This window comes from Mustela nigripes, chromosome 12 (assembly GCF_022355385.1).
Source record: "Mustela nigripes isolate SB6536 chromosome 12, MUSNIG.SB6536, whole genome shotgun sequence".
Classification (NCBI taxonomy): domain Eukaryota; kingdom Metazoa; phylum Chordata; class Mammalia; order Carnivora; family Mustelidae; genus Mustela; species Mustela nigripes.
In genome coordinates this window covers 58859804-58881577 of record NC_081568.1, presented here as the reverse complement: position 1 = coordinate 58881577, position 21774 = coordinate 58859804, and the positions used below count along the sequence as shown (strand labels likewise).

Here is a 21774-nt window from a genome sequence, read left to right as displayed (position 1 = left end):
TATTCTAACACCGTGCTAGCCAAATCTAATACATCAGTAAGCTGCACTTCTCCCATGGAAATACCTAATTACAATGTCTAAATTCTAAAAAGATCCCCTATGCTGAGGCATATGCCCTAAAAAGAACTGGTCCAAGCACTCTCAGCAAACTGTTCCTTCATCCACTCAGACCAAAGAACATAGAACTCTGGGCCCATGGGGACTTGGCAAGAACCGCAGTGTCCCACCCAGCACCTGCATGTGCCAAGGCCCAGTGCTTCACACCCTGAGCCTCAGCATCTTCATGTGGGGGGAAGGGGGATGATGTGAAACAAAGTATGTTATGTACCCATTGTAATGTCCAGCACATAGTAGGCCCCAAAGGCATGAGTGCTGAATTTCATCTCTCAAACTCTGGCCCTCTCTCCCCAGCACCTGGACAAAGTACAGTATGTACTCATTAGAGGTAAGACCAAAGTGAGGACAAAAACAGAAGTCGCACCCTCAGCAAGTAGGGAAAGCCAGGACTGCATTGTCCCCAGCAAGTTACTGGCTTTCACGGGCTGCCTGCTATTCCAGGGCTTGGAGGCGATGCTCTAGAACGGCAGTCACCGGGAGTCCTGCATTGACAGGAACACTTACACGCTTCAGCTGATAGTGAGGAGGACTTGGATGGGGCTGGGACAAGGGCTGTTTCAGAAGGAGCCAATCTTCCCAGCTTCTCAGCTCGTGGCTGGCAATAAAGTAAAACAAACGAAGTAGCTGTCACCCTGAGACTCTGAGGGTGTTATCAGCTCAACTGGAGAGTATTAAACCTCCATCTGGTCCAGGCGGCCTCCCAGAGAATTGGCAGGCCTGTGGTTTTCTTTTCCAACAAGGGCAGCCCGCCTCTGACCCAGGAAGTCTGCAGCACTGGCCCCAGGGCTCCTGTCCATAGTTCTCCCCTTCACCCGGCTCTCACACACGTGAGTGGACTAACAGCAGGTAGGTTTAGCAGGTGCAAGAAGCAAGCTCCCCCAGAAGGCAGAGCAGCTAAGCCATAGGACCCCCTGGGGACCTCCATTTGTTACATGTTTCTAAGGCCTGGGAACTAGAAACAGCTTGGCTTTCTCGACCTATTGGCCTCTTGGGAACTATGTTGCTTTACTGTTGATGTAATTTTTACTCTCATTAATTCTACTATTATATATAAAATCATATTGTTATGTCATCACTTTCATTCTGTAGTATATATTCCTGTATTATATAATATTTAAGAAAAACATACACAGATGTTTATATGTATGGATGTACATAAAGGTATATAATAGGATTATTAATTATAGGGTCTTAAAATAACAACCATTATTGGAAACTTTAAATGTGTCAAATACATTACATGCATGGCCTCACTGCACTTTACAATTGCTCTATGAATAGATACTGTCATTCCATTTTATCAGCAAGGCAACTATGGCACAGAGAGGTGAGGCAATTTGCCACACAGCTAATAGGCAGCACCGTAAGAATTTGTACCTGATTCTGTCCCACTGTGCCCCAGCCAGTGTGTTTTGCTACTGCCCACCTTGCTTTAAGGAAGAGCTTCCATCTTGACAAGTGAGGAGGATTTGGTAGGGGAGAAAAGGCTGATTTGGGGAAGGAAGTAGAAAAAGAATTTTTCCTCTCTATGGGAATAATTTTTGAAAAGAATATATAGTTTTTCTGATACCTCCTCAGTTAAGGATCTTCCTCACTACATATATCAGGGTTTCTAAGAATGAACACTGGGAAAACATTTGTTAACTTAGTGATTAGCTTATCATGTGGCACTGAGTGGAATTCCTAAATTAATCACCAACTCTGGACCCCTCTCAAAGGCTAATTTCAGGGGCACCTGTGTAGCTCAGTTGGTTGGGCATCTGCCTCCGGCTCTGGTTGTGGTCTCCAAGTCCTGGGATCGAGCCCCACATCTGGCTCTCCCTTCAGGGACACGTCTGCTTCCTCTCTCTCTGTAATCTCTCTAATTCTCACTCTCTCTCAAATAAGTAAATAAAAATCTTTAAACAAAACAAACGACCAAAAAAAAGGGGCTAATTTCAGTCTCAAGAAGAGAACCAGATCCAAAACAAGCAACACTGGTGTCACTGACCCAGAGATAAGTCATAGGAGGACACTTGAGATGACTGTTACGCAGATGGACTTCCCCAGAACAAATAAACCTGGACTGCTAGAAAACAGGAACTATTTAAAAATCACAAAAATCAAACTAAACACTCCCTCAAACTCAAAGAGGGTTTGCTTTTGAGTATTTCCAGGCTCCCTTCTCCAAATGGAGTAAGAGTGAACCGCACCGATGTCAGTAGACAAAATTTTCACCAAAAAGAGCATGTCTTGCAGTGATGCAAGGTTTTATAAGAGCTCTAGACATCTTCCTCATTCAAGATCACAGAAGGTATTTCCATCCCACCAATTTTCAATCCTTTTATTTTCACCAAGCACTGGATGGTCAAGGTCCACGGAAACTGGACAATGTCACAGAAATGCACCACAGCATGATCAGGAGAGGACAGCTTCCTTAGAAATATGGTGCTGTCCCTAAGGACAATACATGCAGCTTTCTCGGGGCAGTCAAGTTCCCCCTGTCTTTCAGGAAAAGAGAAGGAAAGATAGACCAACCTGTTCCAGCATGCATATGTCTCCATGCTTTGTGTAACCCAACATTATGCTGGCCCCCATAGCTTGGTGGGGGCACAGGAGTTCAGTGTTTAGGAATGGCCAGCTGGAGAGGCAGACTGTCTGAGTAGCTCCCTGTGGATCACTTTATCACATGTGGCCTTGGGCAGGTTAACTCTCTGTGTTGTCCTTTTCTTACCAAGAGAATGAAGGAAACAAAGTTACCTAATTTAAGGTCAATGGGAAGATTAAATGTTAAGTTATCAGATGACTAAAACAGCCTCACTGAAACAAAATATCATTCTCCCTACCACTGAATCCATCCTACCCAAACATTACCCCTAAGTATGGGGTATATGGTTGAGAAGGGGACAAGTTAAATAGTCAGTTTCATTTCTCCTATTTTGGTAATTCAGCATACAGCCTGTGGGGCCCTTCACAAGAATGGACCACTTTCTTCCTTTAGTTTGGACATTTGAATATTTTATACCAATAAACAATGAAAAGGGAGGAAAGAAAAAGGCATCCTTAATTAGCTTGCCTTCATGACTATGGACCAAACATCTATCCATCTTTACTATTGTTTACTGTTGCCTATTGCTTATCCATTTGGAATTTTGCAGGAAAGACTTGGGTCTTTCATGAAACTATGCATTGTTCGTTGGTGATTAGGAGTACAAACTCAGGACTTACACAGTCTCAATTCAAATCCCAGACCTGCCCCTTCTTAGTTGTGGTTAAGTTATTCAGCCTTGCTAAGCCCCCATTTCCTCATCTGTAAAGTAGAGATAAGAAGAGTATTTGCCTAATAAGGTTGTTATGAAAATCAAATGAGCTAACAATATATGTAAAGCTTTCAGCCTAATGTGTGATACATAATAAATGCTAAAACACAAAGCAGGGGAAGCTAGTATTTATTGTTTCATTTGTTTAGCAAAAAAATATTTGAGTATCTACTAAATGGTAGCCACTGGTTCAGATACTGGGGATACAAAAGACAGAGTCCCCTGCCCTCCTGGACACTCTAGTGGCATTATTACCATGTATGACCATCAGAGTGGCCAAGAAAGCATACTATTCAATACGAGCTCTTCATCTATTTTTACTCACACTATCAAATCAGAGCATTATGATAGACACTGGACCTAAAAGAGAATGGGACAAATGGGTCTGCATAATGTCACCAAATGCCCTTTCCTCACATTTGAGCTATGTTCAATTCACTCATGTCTGATTTTGATCCTCTCAACCTATCGTCAGTTTTATCAATAACGCTTACAGGGTCTGGCACACACAGGGACTTCTAAGCTTTTGACCTGTTACAGAAAATACATGGAAACACCTGTTCTAACCCACTCCTTGGGGCAGGGAGAACATTAACTTTGGAGTCAAGAGACCTGGGTACTTTCAAATCCTAGTTCCACTGCTATGGATAAGTATAATTTGGGATCAGTTATTTAACTTTATGAGCCTCCTGTGGACACTGAAGGCAGTGATTCCTTGCAGATCTCTGGCAGGATGAGAAATACTGTGTGTGAAGAGCCCAGCTTCATGCCTGGCACATGGTAGGTAGTCAATCAATGGAAGGTATTTTTAATGATCGTCTACCTTCTTTGAGTTGCTGGTTTTAAATTCTCCAAAGTTTTGGGTGAGCTGCTGCCATGCCAAATCGAACAATAGGAAAACTATAGGAAGCAATTCACAAATATCAGATGAGTCTTAGAAATGAGAAATAACTTGATTAAGATCCCAGACCTCACAATGGACACAGCCAAGAGTGATTGAACCAGATCTGCTCTAAGTAAATTAAAGCAGGCATGAATGAGGGTTTCCACCATCAGCTGCGACCAGCTGGAGGAGTTAAGTTGCCCTCACTGGCATTCTTACTCTATGCTCTCACCCAAAACTTATGACAGACACTACTAATAGATCACAGTACTCCTTCCCACAGAATCTCATGCAGGCTCAGAATCAGGACTCCAGTTATCCTATACTATTTGTCATCCCCCCCCCCTTTTTTTCCCCATGGAGTCAGTTCTTGTGGGTTTATTCTCCCTGAAATTTATATCTAGGCTTCCTAATCTAGCTGAATAGCCAAATGCCCTAAAACATTTCAGCCTCAAGTGACGAGGTTAGGAATATAAATATCCTCTTCTTCTCTAGGAAAATTCTCCACAAACTTCTGTTTTATGATGAGGTAAAGAAGGGAGAGGTGTAAGTGGCTAAAAACTATTTAAATTGAAATATTTAATAGGCTCTATTTTTCTCCCTTTACATACATTGCTTTATTTAATCCTCTCAGTATTTCCTCTAAATTAGGCATTAGGGGTTCCATTTCATAAAAGGATAAACAGAGGTCCAGAAAACTGAAGCAATTTGCCTAGTGTTACATGCCCAAGTGCAGATGCCCAATTCCCACCAAGGTCTCTCTGACATGAAATCCAAAGCTCTTGGTCCAGTAGCAAATGACAAAGTCCAAGAAGATTCCTTGTACAGAGCTTGTTAACATTACAAGTCCTTGATCCCTCTGCCCTCATCAGCCCACAAATCACATCTTAAAACGGCATTAAATCTTTAAAGGCTTTTTCTTACCATATTTGGATAAGGCTATATCCTTTGACAAATTTTCAGCAACCATAGAAATAGGTAGAAAGTATGTAAATCTGGAAACTAAATTTGGCCCTCAAAGTAAATTTTTTAAAAAATGATAAAGTCCCTTTGGATGACTCTAGGGAGGAAATCTGTAAGGAGAAACCAGGATAACCTGGCCCAAATCCCAGGAAAAATAAGGCATTTTTAACATAGTTTCCCAGAGAGTAAGAACTTGGATAAAAGGGCTTAGGCCCAAGCCATAATAATCACATTAGTTCTCTGCATTTGCATTGCATTTTACAATCTGCTCTTTCATAGACTGTGTTTATTTGATTGTCACGTTAACCAAGAGGTCTTAAAAATGAGGAAACAGAGAATGAAAAGTTAAATGACCAGCCGACAGCCATACAGCTGAGCAAGAACATCCAGGTCTCTTCAGTGCCACAGATGCTCGCTGGCACCTCTTTGCTTTGTAACTTCCTTTCTTTCTCCTCCTTTCTTTCTGTCCCTTCTTATACCTTCCATCCCTTTGTCCCTTCCCCCAAGATGCACACAGTTCATCACCAGAGTATAGGGGTCGAAATTAGAAAGAGTAGCCCCATGAGAGCGTCTTCCCTCCGGCTTTCTCAAGGTCAGTGGTCTCTCTCTCTCCAGGAAGCTCTGCCTCTCTGAGGCACCTGCTCCTTTCTCCTCCCCACCAACTGGCTTCCTTCATTTGCCCGGCATTTCTGCTCTGTCGTAGTTCAGCTTCCTTGGAGCTATTTCACACCTGACTCACTGCTACAGACTTTCCCCTCACCATCAGTCAACCTCAGCCCTCACGGAACATCCTCACCCCTCTCCCTGGAAGCTCAGCTGCTTCGAATATGATACAGGCGGCGCGACAGGCTCTGGCTCTTATCAGATTTCTTCATGCTGTCCCCTGCTCCTGGTATCCCTTTGTTGTAAAATGATGAATGTTTGCAAAAGGGTGAGGGAAGACTTAAAAAACAATAACAACAACATCAACAACAAAAGGGAAGGAAAGGGAAAAATGGTAAGACTCACCCTGGAGAAACGGTCTTATCTCCAGTAGGTGCTAAATGTACAGTGTAAAGGGGAGTATAATATAGCAGCTCAGAGCATGGTTTCTGAAGCCGAGCAGGAGGTCTGAATGCCAGCCGTACCCTTGACTGCCGTGGAGCCTGACAAAGTGGTATCAACCCCAAGCTTCAGTGTCCTCATCTATGGAACGGAGATCTGCACACCTATCCTGAGAGTCATTCATTCAGCAGTTACTAAGTATCAGCCATGTATCACGAGTGTTCAGTGTGCTGAGGACACACTGATGAACTAGACAGAGCCCCCTCTACACACACACACACACACACACACACACACACACACACACAAAGAGGTAGCCAACACGTGTTCAATCAAAAGAAGCCATGAGCAGAGTGATTCATGAACTTTGTTTCATACCAGGGAGTTTTTTAAACTTGCCTTGCCCTGATCCCACTGTATACTGATTACATTAGAATGTCTGGTGGTGGTAACCAGGCATCAGAATTTATTAAAGATTGACAAGTGATTCTGATGTGCAAAGTTGGGAACCCATGGCATCAACAGTGGATCCTGCCTAGACAGACTCCTGCCTCTGGCTCCTCACCTCCGTTCTGACTGTACACTAGCACCTCATTCATCCCAGCCAGAGGCTGGGTGATCCCAGGCACAGCAGATTTTAAGTTAGCAACTAAAAGGATAACTCCAATTGAAAGGAGAAGGAGTTTTCATTAACTCACTGGTTCCAATAAATGTATTTGTTTCCTATTCATAGGGCATGAGGCAGCCCTTGCTGCACACTGGTGAGACAATCCTGTGAAAGTTAGGAAGTCTTCCCTGAAACAGCCTCTTCATTCAGCCTCTCTGCTGCCAAACTTGCTCAAACTTGGGGTGGGAATCCAGGTATCTCAAAGATCTACAGGGTTTGAACATTAGCATTGTGATCCATCAATTAGAGGACCTCTGTCCAAAGTATCTCCTATTTATTGAGGAGACTCCAACCCCAAAAGGGGATCTGAGTTTATGGTGCTGAGAATTGAAAGTAGAGCACTGAGGAGGCTGCCACCTCAACCGTCGTCATCATTATTACTTTTCTTTTTAAGCAGGCTCCATGCTGTGCAGGACCCCATTGTGGGATCCAAACTCATGCTCCTGAGATCAAGACATGAGCTGAGATCAAGAGCTGGATGCTTAACTGACTCAGCCACCCAGGTGCCCCACGATTGTCACAATTAGAGGTGGATCAGTTTTGACCTATTTCCCTCCAGATAGCAAAAGCTTCAGAGTTATTTTAAAAAGAAACATTGTTACCTTCACAGGAAACAATAAATGTGCTTTCTTTGCTGTTTATGATCCTTGCACCACGTGGCCAGTCCAGGCCTTCAATTAACACAGGACTATATATTCAAGCAAACGTAGACATTATTTCAACATACTGTTGTATCGCTTCTCGGCCTTTTGGCTAAGATCAAGTGTATTTCAACATACTGTTGTTTATCAGATGACAAAAGGAAAAGAGATTGTTGTTGGGTTTTTTTTTTTGTTTTGTTTTGTTTGTTTGTTTGTTTTTTGGTAGTATAAACCTACCTGCAAAAGGATGGTTGTTCTATGTTGACTTTTCATCAGGTTGTTGATGGATTCAAAGAGCCGTCTCATGGATTCTTCAAACTCCATCTGTTCTTTGCCTTCATAAAGCCTGAAAGAAGACACATCTAGGTCATTTCTTAAGCCTACAGGCAACACCTTTGAAAGTGTGTGCAGTCACAAACTTCATTTAAAATTCAGACTGAGGGGTGGGAGACAGAGACTTCAGCGGCAGGATCCTGAGAGAACAGTGTTTCCAGGCATCATTCACTCGTGGGAAAACCTCTGTCCATGCACAGAGCAGATATCCTCACCCTGACTCTTGTCTTTTTTTTTTTTTTTTTCTTTTTTTATGCTGAGGAAACTCCAAGGGATGAAACGCATCCAAGCTGAGGGGACATTAATAATTTCACCCTTCTGCAAGAATCAGAAGGGAGACTGTGGTGATCAGATTTCCAAAATCTCTGGGAAGCATCAAGGAGAAATATTTTCAAGGATACTGCCCTTCCACTTAGCCATTGCCTGCTTGTCAGACAAATATGCACGTGCTTATTTCATGTCAGGGGCCAGAGTGTTCCTGGCCCCCTCATTTCAGCGAGTGTGCTTATCACTTAGTTGAAACCTTTGTTCCTCTTTATATAAAGGCCCTATGTTGTTACTGTCAAAAATGCAAACATAACACAAACACTTTACTTATAAAGTGAGCCTCCCCATTAATCCCACCTCAAGATTAGGAACTGTTAACAGTTGGATGGACATTCTTGCAGAGCTTTTCACGGCCCGCACGAATATACACATGCAATTTTTTATAGAAACCATCCCCTCATATAAAATCCGTCTCATATTCCTAAGGCTTATGGCCCTCTTGGCCCAGCCTTGGAGTGTTGTTCAGCCCTAGGCCTCTCTAAACAAGGCTTTAGCGCCAACCATGAAAAATCTGCAGCCTAATCGGTCGCATCCTGCACAAAATACAGAGAAGAGTGCTCCTGTCTCCAGTTCAGATAAAGAGTGTCTCCTGTCACTGCCCTACACAGTCAGATGCCCCTTGCTGAGGCTGTGGGAAAGGTGCTTTCCTTAGATAAAGCGCGGACACACTTCATGGGTCTGTTCGCTCCATCAACCACAGGAAGGGCAGTCCATCAAGCGCTGTCTGCACTGAAATTCCCACCCATCCTCTCACACTCTTTTCTCTTCATTCTGCTTCTCTTCTATTTCCTTTCTCTGTCTTTAAACATTTGTCTGCTTACCTGCTTGTGAGTATTATTTACTCACTGTCTCTCTGGGTCACTGTGTTTATCTCTGCTTTTCTGTCTTTCAGACTCCATCATTCTCTCAGTGCGTTAGTCACTCTCTGCCTCTCTTCTCTTTTTTCCTAACTGACTGCTTCCTCAAGCTCCCCTAGAAGTCAGAAGCTTGATGGAAAGCCAGTACGGAACGTTCCAATCAATTACAAGGACCCAGTGATTGCTGCTGACTTTCTGGGTATCTAGTTCAAGGTCATAGAGTCAAGGCTGTGAGAGGAACCAAGAGTTTTGAAGCAGCTCTCTCGCTCTCTTGCTCTCTCTCTCCCCCTCCCTCCCTCCCTTGTGCCCTCATCCCTTCCTTAAATTCCCCCGTTTTGAACCTTCTCCTCCTGTCAGCACAGAGATGTCAGCCACAGAGTATGTATTTTGGAGTCCATCAGCTCTGGGTCTCCAAACTCTACTTCGCCCCATACTAACAGAAGACCCTATTAATAACAGCAGAAGTTACTGCACACTGCTCTCCCCAGGCACGGTCTGCCTACATATTAAACCACTTACCCTCAAGACTACACCATGGTGGACCCTATCGTTATCCTCATTTTACAGACTCATCAAACTCAACCAATGTGCCCAAGGACTCCATGCCTGGAAGTGTTAGAGCCAGAACTCAAATCTGGCCATCCAGCTCCTGGGCCCACCCTCTCGATCAGTTTGCTGTTCTGCACTTTGCTCCGTGATTTACTGCCCCTCTTCATTCCCACAAACCCCAGTTCCTCATCCACAAAATCAGGCCATAATAGCACTGTGCCCAAGTACTGTGAGAAGACCAGCTCACACATGAAGTCCTCAGCATATGCCTCGTACAAGCAAATGTTAGCTGTCATCTTGTTGGTAAATTATAGGGATATTACTATTGTTTCCCAATTCAGAGATAAGGACACAAAAAACTCCCAAGAGGTTGAAAGTTGCCCAAATACCATCAAAGTGCAAACTATGAGACCAGATCTGGTAGAGAGGAAGGCAGAATCCTAATTCAAAGTGGTGGTGGTTTCCTCATGAGATGACATTGTTTAGTTTTTCTTTGTGCCCACAGCTAAGCTAATGGATGGTCCATCCCCCAAGTCTTCTGCCTTGAAAATCTGTTACTCTTTCCCCTAGCCACAGCTGCCCGAAAACGTCTACTAGGTGATCTCACAATCCCTCTTACGGTCTATAGTGTCTCCCACTCCCATTCAACACCCAGACATGGCTGCCTGTGGTGGAGTCAACATTACTTATATACATATGGACTTTCTCTGTAAGGAGTACTTATTAGTGTGTTTTCATGGGGAGGGAGTAGGTTTCCCACCAGGTCCACTTCTTGGGAACCTACAGGAATGCAGCCTACAAGAATGGCCTCTAGCAGCTTTTTCCTGCTGTTTGACCCTGCCCACACTCACTTTCCATATCTCAATGGTCTTTGGTGACTCTTTCCCTGGAATCTGTATTTTTTTAATGCAAAAACATAAAAACGGGCTTTGGGGGGGGGAGGGTCATCTTAATGACAGCACCCCAGGGGAATGTTCATGAATTCCTAATGAAGAGATCCCTGAGGCTGCCATGGTTCCCAATCTCCTGTGTGGTTTTTAAACTCTTGTTTGATTGTATGAGCTGCACAAATATTCTTCCAATAAATTCCTTTTTTTCTTAAACTAGCCCTGGTTGGATTTGTTGCAACCCTGTATGGTCAGGACTCTGCAGGGTAGAGGGGTTTCTTCCTACTACCTCCTAGATCTAAACAAAGAGCTATGGAGAAGGCCATTGAGCACCTAGTCCATGCTTCCCATTGTACAGAAGAAGAAACTGAAGGCCAGAGTGGGCAAGAGACTTGGCTTCACTGCCATCTTTTAAATGTCATTTGACTGAAGTAGGAAAGAAAAGAGATATTTAGGTTATAAGACCAAGTCAAGGCTATGCACTCGACTTTAAACTTTGTAAGAAACTGAATTTAATTTCTACCATCAAGAAAAATCTGATTTGCTCTAGGTCACAGACTGTACCAGTGCTATAGCTTGAACCAGAACTTGGAACTCTTCTCCTTCTGTGCTCTGAGAATCTAACAGGGGAGGGCAGATGACACAGATCCCAGAAGGCCAAGCTCACGGGCATCGGCCTTGGTGGGGAGCCAAGCTGCTCCCTGTTATTCATGTCACAAGTGAAGGACCTAAACACCACCTTCTAGTCCAGGGAAGGAAAAAACATACTACACCTAAGTTCCAGTGAAGATTAAAGAACCAATTCTGTAGGGAAATGGTTTGCCTTTAACAGTGATTACATCATTAAGCGAAGTTGTTGTGGTCTTACTTAGCAAGTGTGCGTGTGTGTGTGTGTGTGTGTGTGTGAGAGAGAATTTTTAAGCCTGGCATTTTACTTGGTAGAAATGGGAAGAAGAGCTGGAGAAAATGAGTGCAGCTGGGCAGGAGAATTGGTGCAAACAGCTACTTAGAGCAAAGTGCTTTGCTCTCTAGCCAGATTTCTCCACGTATCAGCTACACCGCCCTGGGCTCGTTACCTTCTTCAGTGACAAAATGGAGACATAATGCTCACTTGAAGGGTGATTTTGAGGTGGGAAAAAAGGAGATAATGTCTTTCTAGTGTTTAATATTATAGCTGGCACCTAATAAGTGTTAAGTAAATCTCAGTTACTATTCGTGTTGTTGTGGTTGATTCCTAAGCACAGAAGTGATCATACTGGGAAACTCTCTCATCTGAGCACGTATAAATAAAGGGAGTATTTCCAGGAAGGAGTGACTAAAGGAAATAAAACACGTAAGGGTTTCAGATTACATGCAAGAAATACACTGATGATGGGGGCCATTCAGCACCGTGAGGCCTCTCCTGAGAAGCTGGAAGAGGAAAGAAAAAAATAAAGCTTCATCTATCTGCAAGGCTTTAAGTGTGGCCTTGAAGTCAAGGGCATGGCAGATGTGGTTTCAAGGTCCTTTTTTAGCACTTGGTCTCTGTTATAGCTTAAGGAGGGAAACTTTTTTTTTTTTTTTTTTTTTTTTTTGGCTTCAGCATGCCTAGAAAGATGCTTCAGAAACCAGCTGATCCTGCTAGGAAATGAGTTACTGATGGGCCTGAAGGCCCTGACCACAAGGAAAACAGGAACAACCTGCAAGGCGCTGTTCTGGGGCATGCGAGCCCAACCCCGGCAAGCACTCCAGCTCCCAGGGCTTGGATAAATATAGCGGTGCTCTGCTTGCATGTGATTCATTAAGGAGACACTGTGCACAGCTGAGCACTCGCTAAATGCAAATGGGGCCCCATATGGTGTGTACAATGCTTTGCACCACCTCTTCCATGCAGGTACATAAAGCCTCAGCCTAAAACGGAGATGCCAACCTCAGGCCAGCAGCCCAGGGGAGCCGAATCTAACCAAAACATCCTCGGGTTTGGAGAGCTAGCAGGAAGATTCACTTTAGAATCCAGAGGTGGTGGGTTTCCTGGCTCGCCACCCCCATTTTGTTTTCTATGCATTGGCCACTCCTCTGACCCACATTTTCAGGCCTCCTCCTGCTTTCTTCCCTACCTCTTTAAGGCAATACAGAAATTTAGGTAAGACTGTGTGGGTTCCAAACTCTGCTCTGACACTTACCAGTTGGGTGGCTTTGGCTAAGTTTCTTAGTCTCTCTATGGCTCAGTTTTCTCATTAGTAAAATGATATTAGCCCCATGAGGTGGTCCTACAACCAAATAATGCATGCAAAGCAACTAGCATAGTGCCTAGCATATAGTAAACACTAAATAAATGCTAGCTATTGTTATAGAGTACCAAAATTGTCTTCTAGATTTTTGTAAGCATTTTGAAGGGGGAAAAAACAAACAACAACAAAAAACAAAACCAGCATCTTCATAAAGACTAATACAATTTGTTAAGCACCTGCTGCAAGCCAGGCACTGCAGGGTAGATAAATATGAGTAAGGCCCAGTCCCCGTTCCCAGAGAAATCATGAGGCAGGCCAACAGGTAAATCATATTTTCACACATAGTGAGAAAAGTTGAATAATAAAAGTTTAATTATTATTGAGCACTTCCTAAGGGTCAGGCACTGCACTGAATTCTTCACATGGATTAATTAGTTCATTTGGGATAGACTATTATTATTCATATTTTACGTATGAGAAAAAGGAAAAAACACTAAAGAGACATGAACCAGGGGAACAGAAGAGCAGAGGAGGGAACGAGGGCTCTAGTGGACACTCACCACAGTGACTGCCTGCCTGGTGGCACCTCTGCCCCGAGCAGCCCCCCTCCCATTCCATCCCCACAGCCTGTCCTGCTCTCCTTCCTTCCTCCCCAGCCATCCTGTAAATGCCCTGCAGGATTAGACCTGGCGCCCAGATCTCCCTTGCTTCCCTCACCTGGTTGCATCTTCCCCTAAATTTGCTCTTGGCGAGGCACATACCTGACTCACTTCACAAGCACCTGGGAACAAGGCCAGATTAATTGGAAGGTTTTTAAAATGAAAAATCTATTTTAGATGCCTCTGAGATCTGATAAAATTACTCAACAATAAGGTCATGATATACCATTCTGCTATTTTGCCACATGAGCAGAGAGACTTGTCTACCCTAGATGTGATGCCAGGCACTAGAGGAATACTATGGAAGGGAATCCACTTATTTGGTGAATTTCCTTAATGAATGCTGTGTGCTCCACTCAACATTAAGCAGACTATCACAGCGACTGTGGGCTCCCTGTGTGAATACTTCATTCTTCACATCACTACTTGCCTGCTTTCTCCACTAAATTATAAGCTTCATGCAGGCAGAGTCAAGGCTATCTCGGTCATACTATCCCCACGTCTATGTAGCAGTAGTCCTGGAACACCACAAGGGGGTTTAAACAAATGCATCAACTAATGATAAAGTATTAAATGAAGGAGCTTCAGCACATTCAATGTATCTGTGCAGAAACATCTTATGAATCCAGAACTCTGAGCAGTTCAGCTAGTTCCAATGGTATCTGCACTAGATAGTAGTAATAGTCATCGTCAGCTCTGCAGCCTTATTATTATTCTTACCTTTACTACTAAGAATACTAGTGCTAATAGTTGTTACTTACTAAGCCTCTGTTATGAACCAGGCACTATGCTAACTGCACAAGGTCTCCCCACTTGTAAAAGGCAGAGTCAGAATTTAAGCCTAAGTGCATCTTATTCCAAATTTCACTCTTAACCACTAGGCAATACTACCTCCAGAGAACAGAGCAAAGTAATAACCAATTGCCAGGAACTGGCACAAGTCAGGGTGGCTAGGAAGCATCATTTGCCCAAGGGATGATGTTACCGGACTTTCCAGAGAAGCTAAATGGCCGGCTCTAAGCTTTCTCTGTTTAAGCTCTAACCTCAAGGTGATGGCTGGTTTTCCAACCCTCAACCCAATAATTTGCTCTGTTAGAGTAGGTGTGAATTAGTGACTTTACAAAAAGGACCATTAAGCCAGTCGTGGTTTCAGAAGAGTGATTACTTGGAAAAACTGCAGTATTCTAAGAGCAAAGCTGCCTGCCTCTCTGTCTCTCTGTCTTTCTCTCCCTTCCCCGCTCTCCCTCTCTGTTTCTCCTCTCTGTTTCTCTCTCTTTCTGTGTTTCTCATACCCTACTCCAACCTGGGATGAAGAATAATTATAGCCTAACCAGTGGCTGAGACTGTCTGAAAATCATCCTTGCGTTTATTGATTTTATTTATAAAAAGAAATGCTTGAGTGCACTAAGCAGGCACTTTTAAGTCAAAGAAATAGGGTTGGAAAGGACTCATGAGAGGGCCCCCCTTCTGACTCACCTCTTTCCTGCATGGTCATTGGTACCATCCCAACCCCTTCCCCCAACACCAAAGTCTAGAGACCCAAAAGGAATCTGGAATGGTAAATTAAGACAAGGAATCTTGGTCCAATGAATCTAGAGTAAGCCATCCAACTGGACAGTGACCAGAGAAATTCTCTTTTGAAGGGTAACAAAGTTGAAACATAAGGCATTATTCTACTAGAAGAGAAAGAGTAGAGCTACATCTGGAAGGGACTCTTCAAGAAAGGGCTAGTATAGCTACATTGTTGCCTGTGTGAATTGCCAAGTCATCTGGTGGCCCAGAGAACTCCATGCAGACTTCATTTAATTGAAAGAAGCAGTGAAGAGGCAGAGGGCTTAGACCAGCTTCTGGAGTCAACCCTTTTGTCAATGACCAATTATTTCTCTTCTAGCTGTTACTTTTCCAGAGTCTGACATATGAGAAGGAATCCTCCCTTAGGGAAAACTTCAAAGAAGTTTCAGTAAACGGTCTTCTTTTTATAGATCACCCCAGGGAAGATGGTTTGCAGATGAGAGAACAAAAGACAAACTCAACATAGAGGGATCCTGTTTCGAAAAAGTCTAGGATGAACATACAAAAATTAATGCAATCCCTGAAGAAAAACTGCCTCAGATAGAAGCGTAAGCAGCCTAAACAAACAAACAAACCAACAAGAAAAAAAAAAAAAAGAAGAAGAAGAAGAAGAAGTTAACAACATGGAAGAAATGAAAGAAAACAATCCATCCAAAACATTCACTTTACTTTGAAATACAGCAACCCTGTACAATAAATTAATAGTAAGTAGGTAATAAGACACAGGCAAAAGCCTTGAAAAGAACTCTAAGTTATGAATAGAGTGTGATGTGTATCCCAGCCATCCTTCATTCTGCTGAGAGGAGCTGCAGCCTTTATGTAATTTGGCAAGAAGAACTCAGTTGCATAATTCTGCACTTAAGTAAATTTCTCTGTTAGCATGAAAAATGGTATTCAGGGTTTTTCTCTCAATATAATTAGAAATTGAGTTCTCCCAAAACAATGCTCCTAAACAGAAACACACACACACACACACAAACACACACACGCATGCACACACACACAATCACACACATTCCCTCCCACTACCTCCCTTCTGTGGTTCCAAGACACATAAAGAAAAATATAGATTGCATCATCTACTTGAAAGAGAAGCTAATATTCAGTAGAGTCCTTTCAGCATTTTTTTTTTTAGGTCCAGTTGCTGTAAAAGTTCAGGTATAGGTTTGACTACTACTCTGACCATTTCTTCCTTCAGTTTTTTAATGACCTAGGAAGTGTCCATAATAACTTAAATGATAACAGAAAAGATTACATGGCAGAATGATTATATGCACCCATACACACACATACACCCCTAGTAAAAATCTGGAAATCTATAAAAATTGATAATTTTATTACACAATCTCTTAGAAAAGAGATTATGTATGTCAACAGTCCCCTTACACGCTTCTATGTTATATTATGATCTTTTTTAAAATTTTCTTTTAAGATTTTATTTATTTGACAGACAGAGATCACAAGTAGGTAGATAGAAAGGCAGAGAGAGAGAGAGGGAAGCAGGCTCCCTGCTCAGCAGAGAGCCTGATGTGGGGCTGGATCCCAGGAACCCCGGGGTCACGACCCAAGCCGAAGGCAGAGACTTTAACCCACTGAGCCACCCAGGTGTCCCTATTATGATCTCTTAAACAAGTAAGTGCTACATTTAATTTTCTTTTTTCTTTTTTTCAAGAGTCACATCCTGTACTGACTGAGCCAGCCAGGTGCCCCAATACACATACTTTTATTTTTTTTATTTCTTTTTATTCTTTATTAACATATATTATTGGTTTCAGGGGTACAGGTCTGTGATTCGTCAGTCTTAAAAAATACACAGTGTTCACCATAACACATACCCTCCCAATGTCCATCACTCAGCCACTCTATTACATATAATTTTCAAAAAAAGTGTCTACTCTTCCTCGGGAGTGGATGTTTCTTGCTTTCCAGCTCCTTTCTACAATAACCTTTTTCCCCAAAGTCTTTCCTGAATTCTCTTGTTCTCACCATGGGAAGTAGGGTTGCAGCAGGGGATATGGCTCAAGGTCAGACAACTAAAGGCAGTTTTCCCTCTACAATTATAAAATCTAAATGCTGATTTTTCACCTACCTCCTGGTTCCTGGCATGGACTGCAGCTAGAGAGACAACTGCCCAAGAAATGTCAAGTTATGATTACTCTAAACTGTGGTCATGCCAGGAACATCTGAACTTTGTCCTTGCAGTCTTATGACTTCCTGAGAAGGATAATGAACCCCAGGTTTCCTACTCAGTTCCACTGAGAGCCTTGACATTTGGTATGTGGAGTTAAATAGAATTTTTAACATTTTCCTTAATAATGGTGTGGGTTTAAAATACATGCGCAGTAAAACTCTTTGTTTTGAAATCTGGGAACACCTGAAGAAATGTGGAGTTCAAATGTGTCAAGTTTTGCATTACTGAAGACCTCATGTGAATAGTGCAATGGCTGAGAGGAAGGCAAGCCACCAGCAGAGAGCAATGTGACTGAAGGAGTGGTGGTGTGGGTCTGAGGACTGAGTTCTAAACCAGACTCCAGCATTAGTGTGTGTGGTGACCATTAGTAGGTTACTTTGCTCTGGGAACTAGTTCCCTCATCAATATGTAGACTACATTACCATTGAGGGAAAGCTCCAGGATTCCTCACAGGCTTCTATGGTCAAAGAGTCAGATAGGACATAACGATCATCCAAGACCAAGCTTGCTCACCCTGCAGAGTTCACCAGCACAGCATATGGCCCCATAGACACCCTTGGGTAAGTAGTCATGGGTCTTGATGGATCTTTTCATCTGCCGGCTGTCAGTCGGTTATCAAGTCCCATTGATTCCACCTCCCAAAGCCATTTTCTCCCAGCTTTATTGAGATATGATTAACATATAACATTGTGTGGGTTTAAGTTGTACAATATAATGGCTTGATATATGTACATATCGCAAAATGATTGCCACCATAAGGTTAGTTGACACATCTATCACCTGACATAATTAAAATTGTGTAAGACCTACTTTACTAGAAACCTTTAAGTATGTAATATGGTATTGTTAACTAGAGTGACCAAAACCACTTGCTACCCTCGATCTTTATGGTCACTACCTTCATTCAAGGCCCCAGCATGTCTAACCTGTAGGGTTTTCTGAACCCACCTCGCTTCCTTCACTCTACCCCCTTTCAATCCATTTTCTATACAATGGTCAGAGAGAACATTTTAAAAGCAAAAGTGCAATATCATCCTTTGTTCAAAATCCTGTAATAGCTCCCATTTTCCTCAGGATAATGTCCAGATGCCATGGCCTGACCTTCAGGGACTTGGAGATCCACCCCTTCCTAACCCTCTAGGTGATGTCCCCCATCCATCCATCTGCCACTGAATTCAAGCCACCTTGGCCTTTCCACAGCTGGACTGAGTCAAGCTTCCTACTATCTCAGGGACCTCCTTCCAGCTTTATTTTCACCAGTTACACTTCCTTCTCTTCACTTGCCAATTTCTATTCATCATTCAGGTCACAGCTTAGATGACATTTTCTCCAAGATGCCTCCCTGACCCCATGATGAGATTTGACCTCCTTATTCCATGCCCTTAGGGCACCCTTCATTTTACATGCACCCATGAGACTATCTGCATAATGACCAAATGACTTTCCCAGCTAGACTATAAAATCCCATGAAAATCAGGCCCGAGTCTATCCAATTGATTGTTGTATTTCCAGGCGCTGGCAGAGTTGTCTAATGGCTACTTAATAAATATTTGTTGGATAAACACTTGATTGCCAATGCAAACTAAATCTCTACCATTAGACAAATATCTCAATTAGACTGAAAATTTCATTAGCAACACAAAGGATTAAAACAAGAACCAAGTTTTAGAGCCCAACTTGCCTGAAACCTGCGTTGGTGCTGAATATAAAGAAGAATAAATGCTGAGGGAAAGGCCTTTCAGAAGTTGTAGGCCCTAAGGCCAATTCTAAAAAGAGTTGAGAGACACCAATGTCATGAAAAACTGTTTATCATCTCTAGATCCCCAGACCTGAGGTGACCCATCAATTAGTTAGAACAGCAGCTGTGATATTTATCTGGGTGTCAATTTTTATTTCTTTTATATTCCTTCATAGCACAGTGATTGGAAGATAGTAGGAGCTCAAAAAATATGTGTGTGTGTGTGTGTGTGTGTGTGATCATACCTGAAAGAAAAAATACACGTGCAATGAGAATCTGAAGAGATTTGATTAAGTTTGCAAATGCAGGTGTAGGTTCCCCACAGAAGCAATGCTTTAGGTGATGCAGGAGAAGAGAGTGAGAGAAAACTGGAAGAAGAGAGGGAAGGGCATTCCACTCCCAGGAAAGCAACTGCACCGTTCCTATAGCAGAAGAGAGCCGAGTGGGTCAGAGGGACTGAATGAAGACCCTGGAATCTGGAGTGGAGGAAATCTGGGTTAAGTCAGGTGAAAGGAGATGGTTGGGGGGTGGGGGTAAGACAGGCGGGGGTCTGCCCCCACAGACCCTCACAGGCCATGTGCAGATTTGTCTTCATCCTCAGAGCAATGAGGAGAAATTAGAGGATTTTAAGAATGTGAGCACCCAGATCAGGTTTGAACTGTGGGAAGATCATTCTAACTGCAGTAAAGTTTTAAAGACTTCCATTTCTGACAGTGGGGTGGACAAAACACCGTGGAAAACCTCTCAGTGAAAATGACTACCAAAGCTGGATTTCCAAAACGAGTTGTTAAACTATCAGGAAAGTAAAAGTAAAGAAACGACAGAGTAGAAACACCAAGCAAAAGGGAGATTCTGGGTACTTAGAGAGCAATAAAGTCAGCTTCTGCCCCAAGGCATTTGCTCAACCTTAGCGTCCTTACATTTCCATTTAGGTGGCTGCTTGGGGAATAGAAGGAATGAGATCAGTCCTAGGGCCCACTTATTGGAGACCCTTGCATAAAGCTGGTATCCCAAATTGTTCTGCCTTCTTAAAAAGGAGGGTGAAAAGTAAATCTATTGCATGAAGGAGAGCAATGAGGAAACTACCCAGTCCTCAGGGCTGGATAGAAAAGGAACAGTTTTCCGTTGAGATTTCTCAACCACGAACCAGTCCTCACACGAATTTTGTTTTGTTCATGTTTTTGTTTATTTGGCTTTGTTTTTCCATATTCATGTCCTTGCCTGGATCCACAAAGAGAAAATTTGACTTAAAGCGTTCTCCATTTTCTTTGGAGGAAAATAAAAACTTCATTTCAAGACTAAAGATATGTAACAATTGCTAAGGTTCTAAATAAAGTTAGCTTTAAAAAATAATAATAACAACAAAATGCCCAAGAATCATGGTCATCCAAAATGGAGACAGCAGAATTAGACCCACAAAGACTCACCCTACTGGACTTATAAAGAATTATAATTCAAAGAATACAAAGCCTCATATTTAATATGCTTCAAAATAGAAAAAGAATGCTTTAAAATATGATTAAGAAACAAAAATGATAAAAATGAAAAATTTTATATTTGAGTAAGAATAGAATCTCTGAAAATAGTCCAATACTTAAAATTAAAAACTCAGTCAATGAGTTAAATGGCATATTAGACATAGCTAAAAGAGAAATTGGTAAGCTAAAAGATAGGTTTAAAGAAATTGGTCAGAATGCACCAAACCAAAACAAAACAGAAGATAGAAATAATGAGAGCTTATGAGACATGGGGAGTGTGAGGTCTAACATACATTAGTTGACATTTCACAATCCTAGTATAATATTTAAGAGGGAAGTAACAGTGTCTTCTAAAATCCTTCTATTACTCACTGTAAAGATATTATCTTGAGATTTGATTAAGTATGTATGATAGAATACCTAAATAGCCACTATAGGACTGGATATAAAATGTAACTTTCAAATTAGTAAAAAGAAAAAAAGCAAGTGAGAAAATTGAAAGCAATTCAAAAGGAAAAAGAAAAAAAGAAAAGAAAAAAAAAAAGGACAGAAAAGTTAAAATGATGGGGAGGGTTCCCAGCTAAGATGGTAGAAATAAATTCAAAATATCAGTGATCACAATAAAATTTAATACTGCTTTATGGTTAACATTGTTATCAAATTAGTAATAGGAAGGGGCTTCATCAAAATGATAAAAAGGCATCTAATTTTTTTAAAGCCAATACAGAATATATATATCACTATTTTACTTAACACTGACTTAGAATCCTAGCCAATGCGGTCAAATAGAGAGAAAGAGCTAGGGTTAGAAAGGGAGAAACAAAACTTTCCATACTTACAGATGTTTTAACTATCGACTTAGGAAATTCAAAAGGACTCCGCAGCAAATAGATGATAGGAAAACAAGGACAGAAGCAGCCAGACCAATAGAGAAAGTAACACAGTACTGCAGGTATGAGATGACGAGAACTTTGATTAGGAAGTTGGTAGGGAAAATGGAAAGACATGGATTAACTGGAGAGACACTGAGGAAGGGAAGGTTGAGACTTGAATGTAGATTATGTGGGAAGAAACAAAAAAATGAAGTGTCACAAAAATCTTTTTTTTTTTTTTTTTCCTTGTGCAACATGCTAGATTGTAGGCTCAGTGTGGCAAGAGACATCACGAGTTTGTGTCTGGATATGCTAACTTTGAGTTGCCTTTGAGATATGAAAGAGGGAGACCGCAAGTCAATGATTGGACACAGAGATGTGGGCTTCAGTGAAAAGGTCTGGATGGATGTCTGGGTTATCTGCGTAGCAGTGAGAACTGAAGCACCAGGTTTCATCCATTCACCGAGGAGAGGGAATTGGTTAAAAG

The 21774-nt window shown here is 42.2% G+C and overlaps 1 protein-coding gene across 1 annotated transcript in view; it reads right to left on the bottom strand.

Annotated features, from left to right (window-relative positions):
- The window catches only part of DOCK2 (dedicator of cytokinesis 2), a 413194-nt gene that overhangs the window by 304261 nt on the left and 87159 nt on the right, over window positions 1-21774 (bottom strand). The window contains exon 23 of the mRNA XM_059416333.1: window positions 7852-7960. Within this exon, the coding sequence (XP_059272316.1) occupies window positions 7852-7960 (109 nt within the window). The remainder of the gene's footprint in view (window positions 1-7851; window positions 7961-21774) is intronic.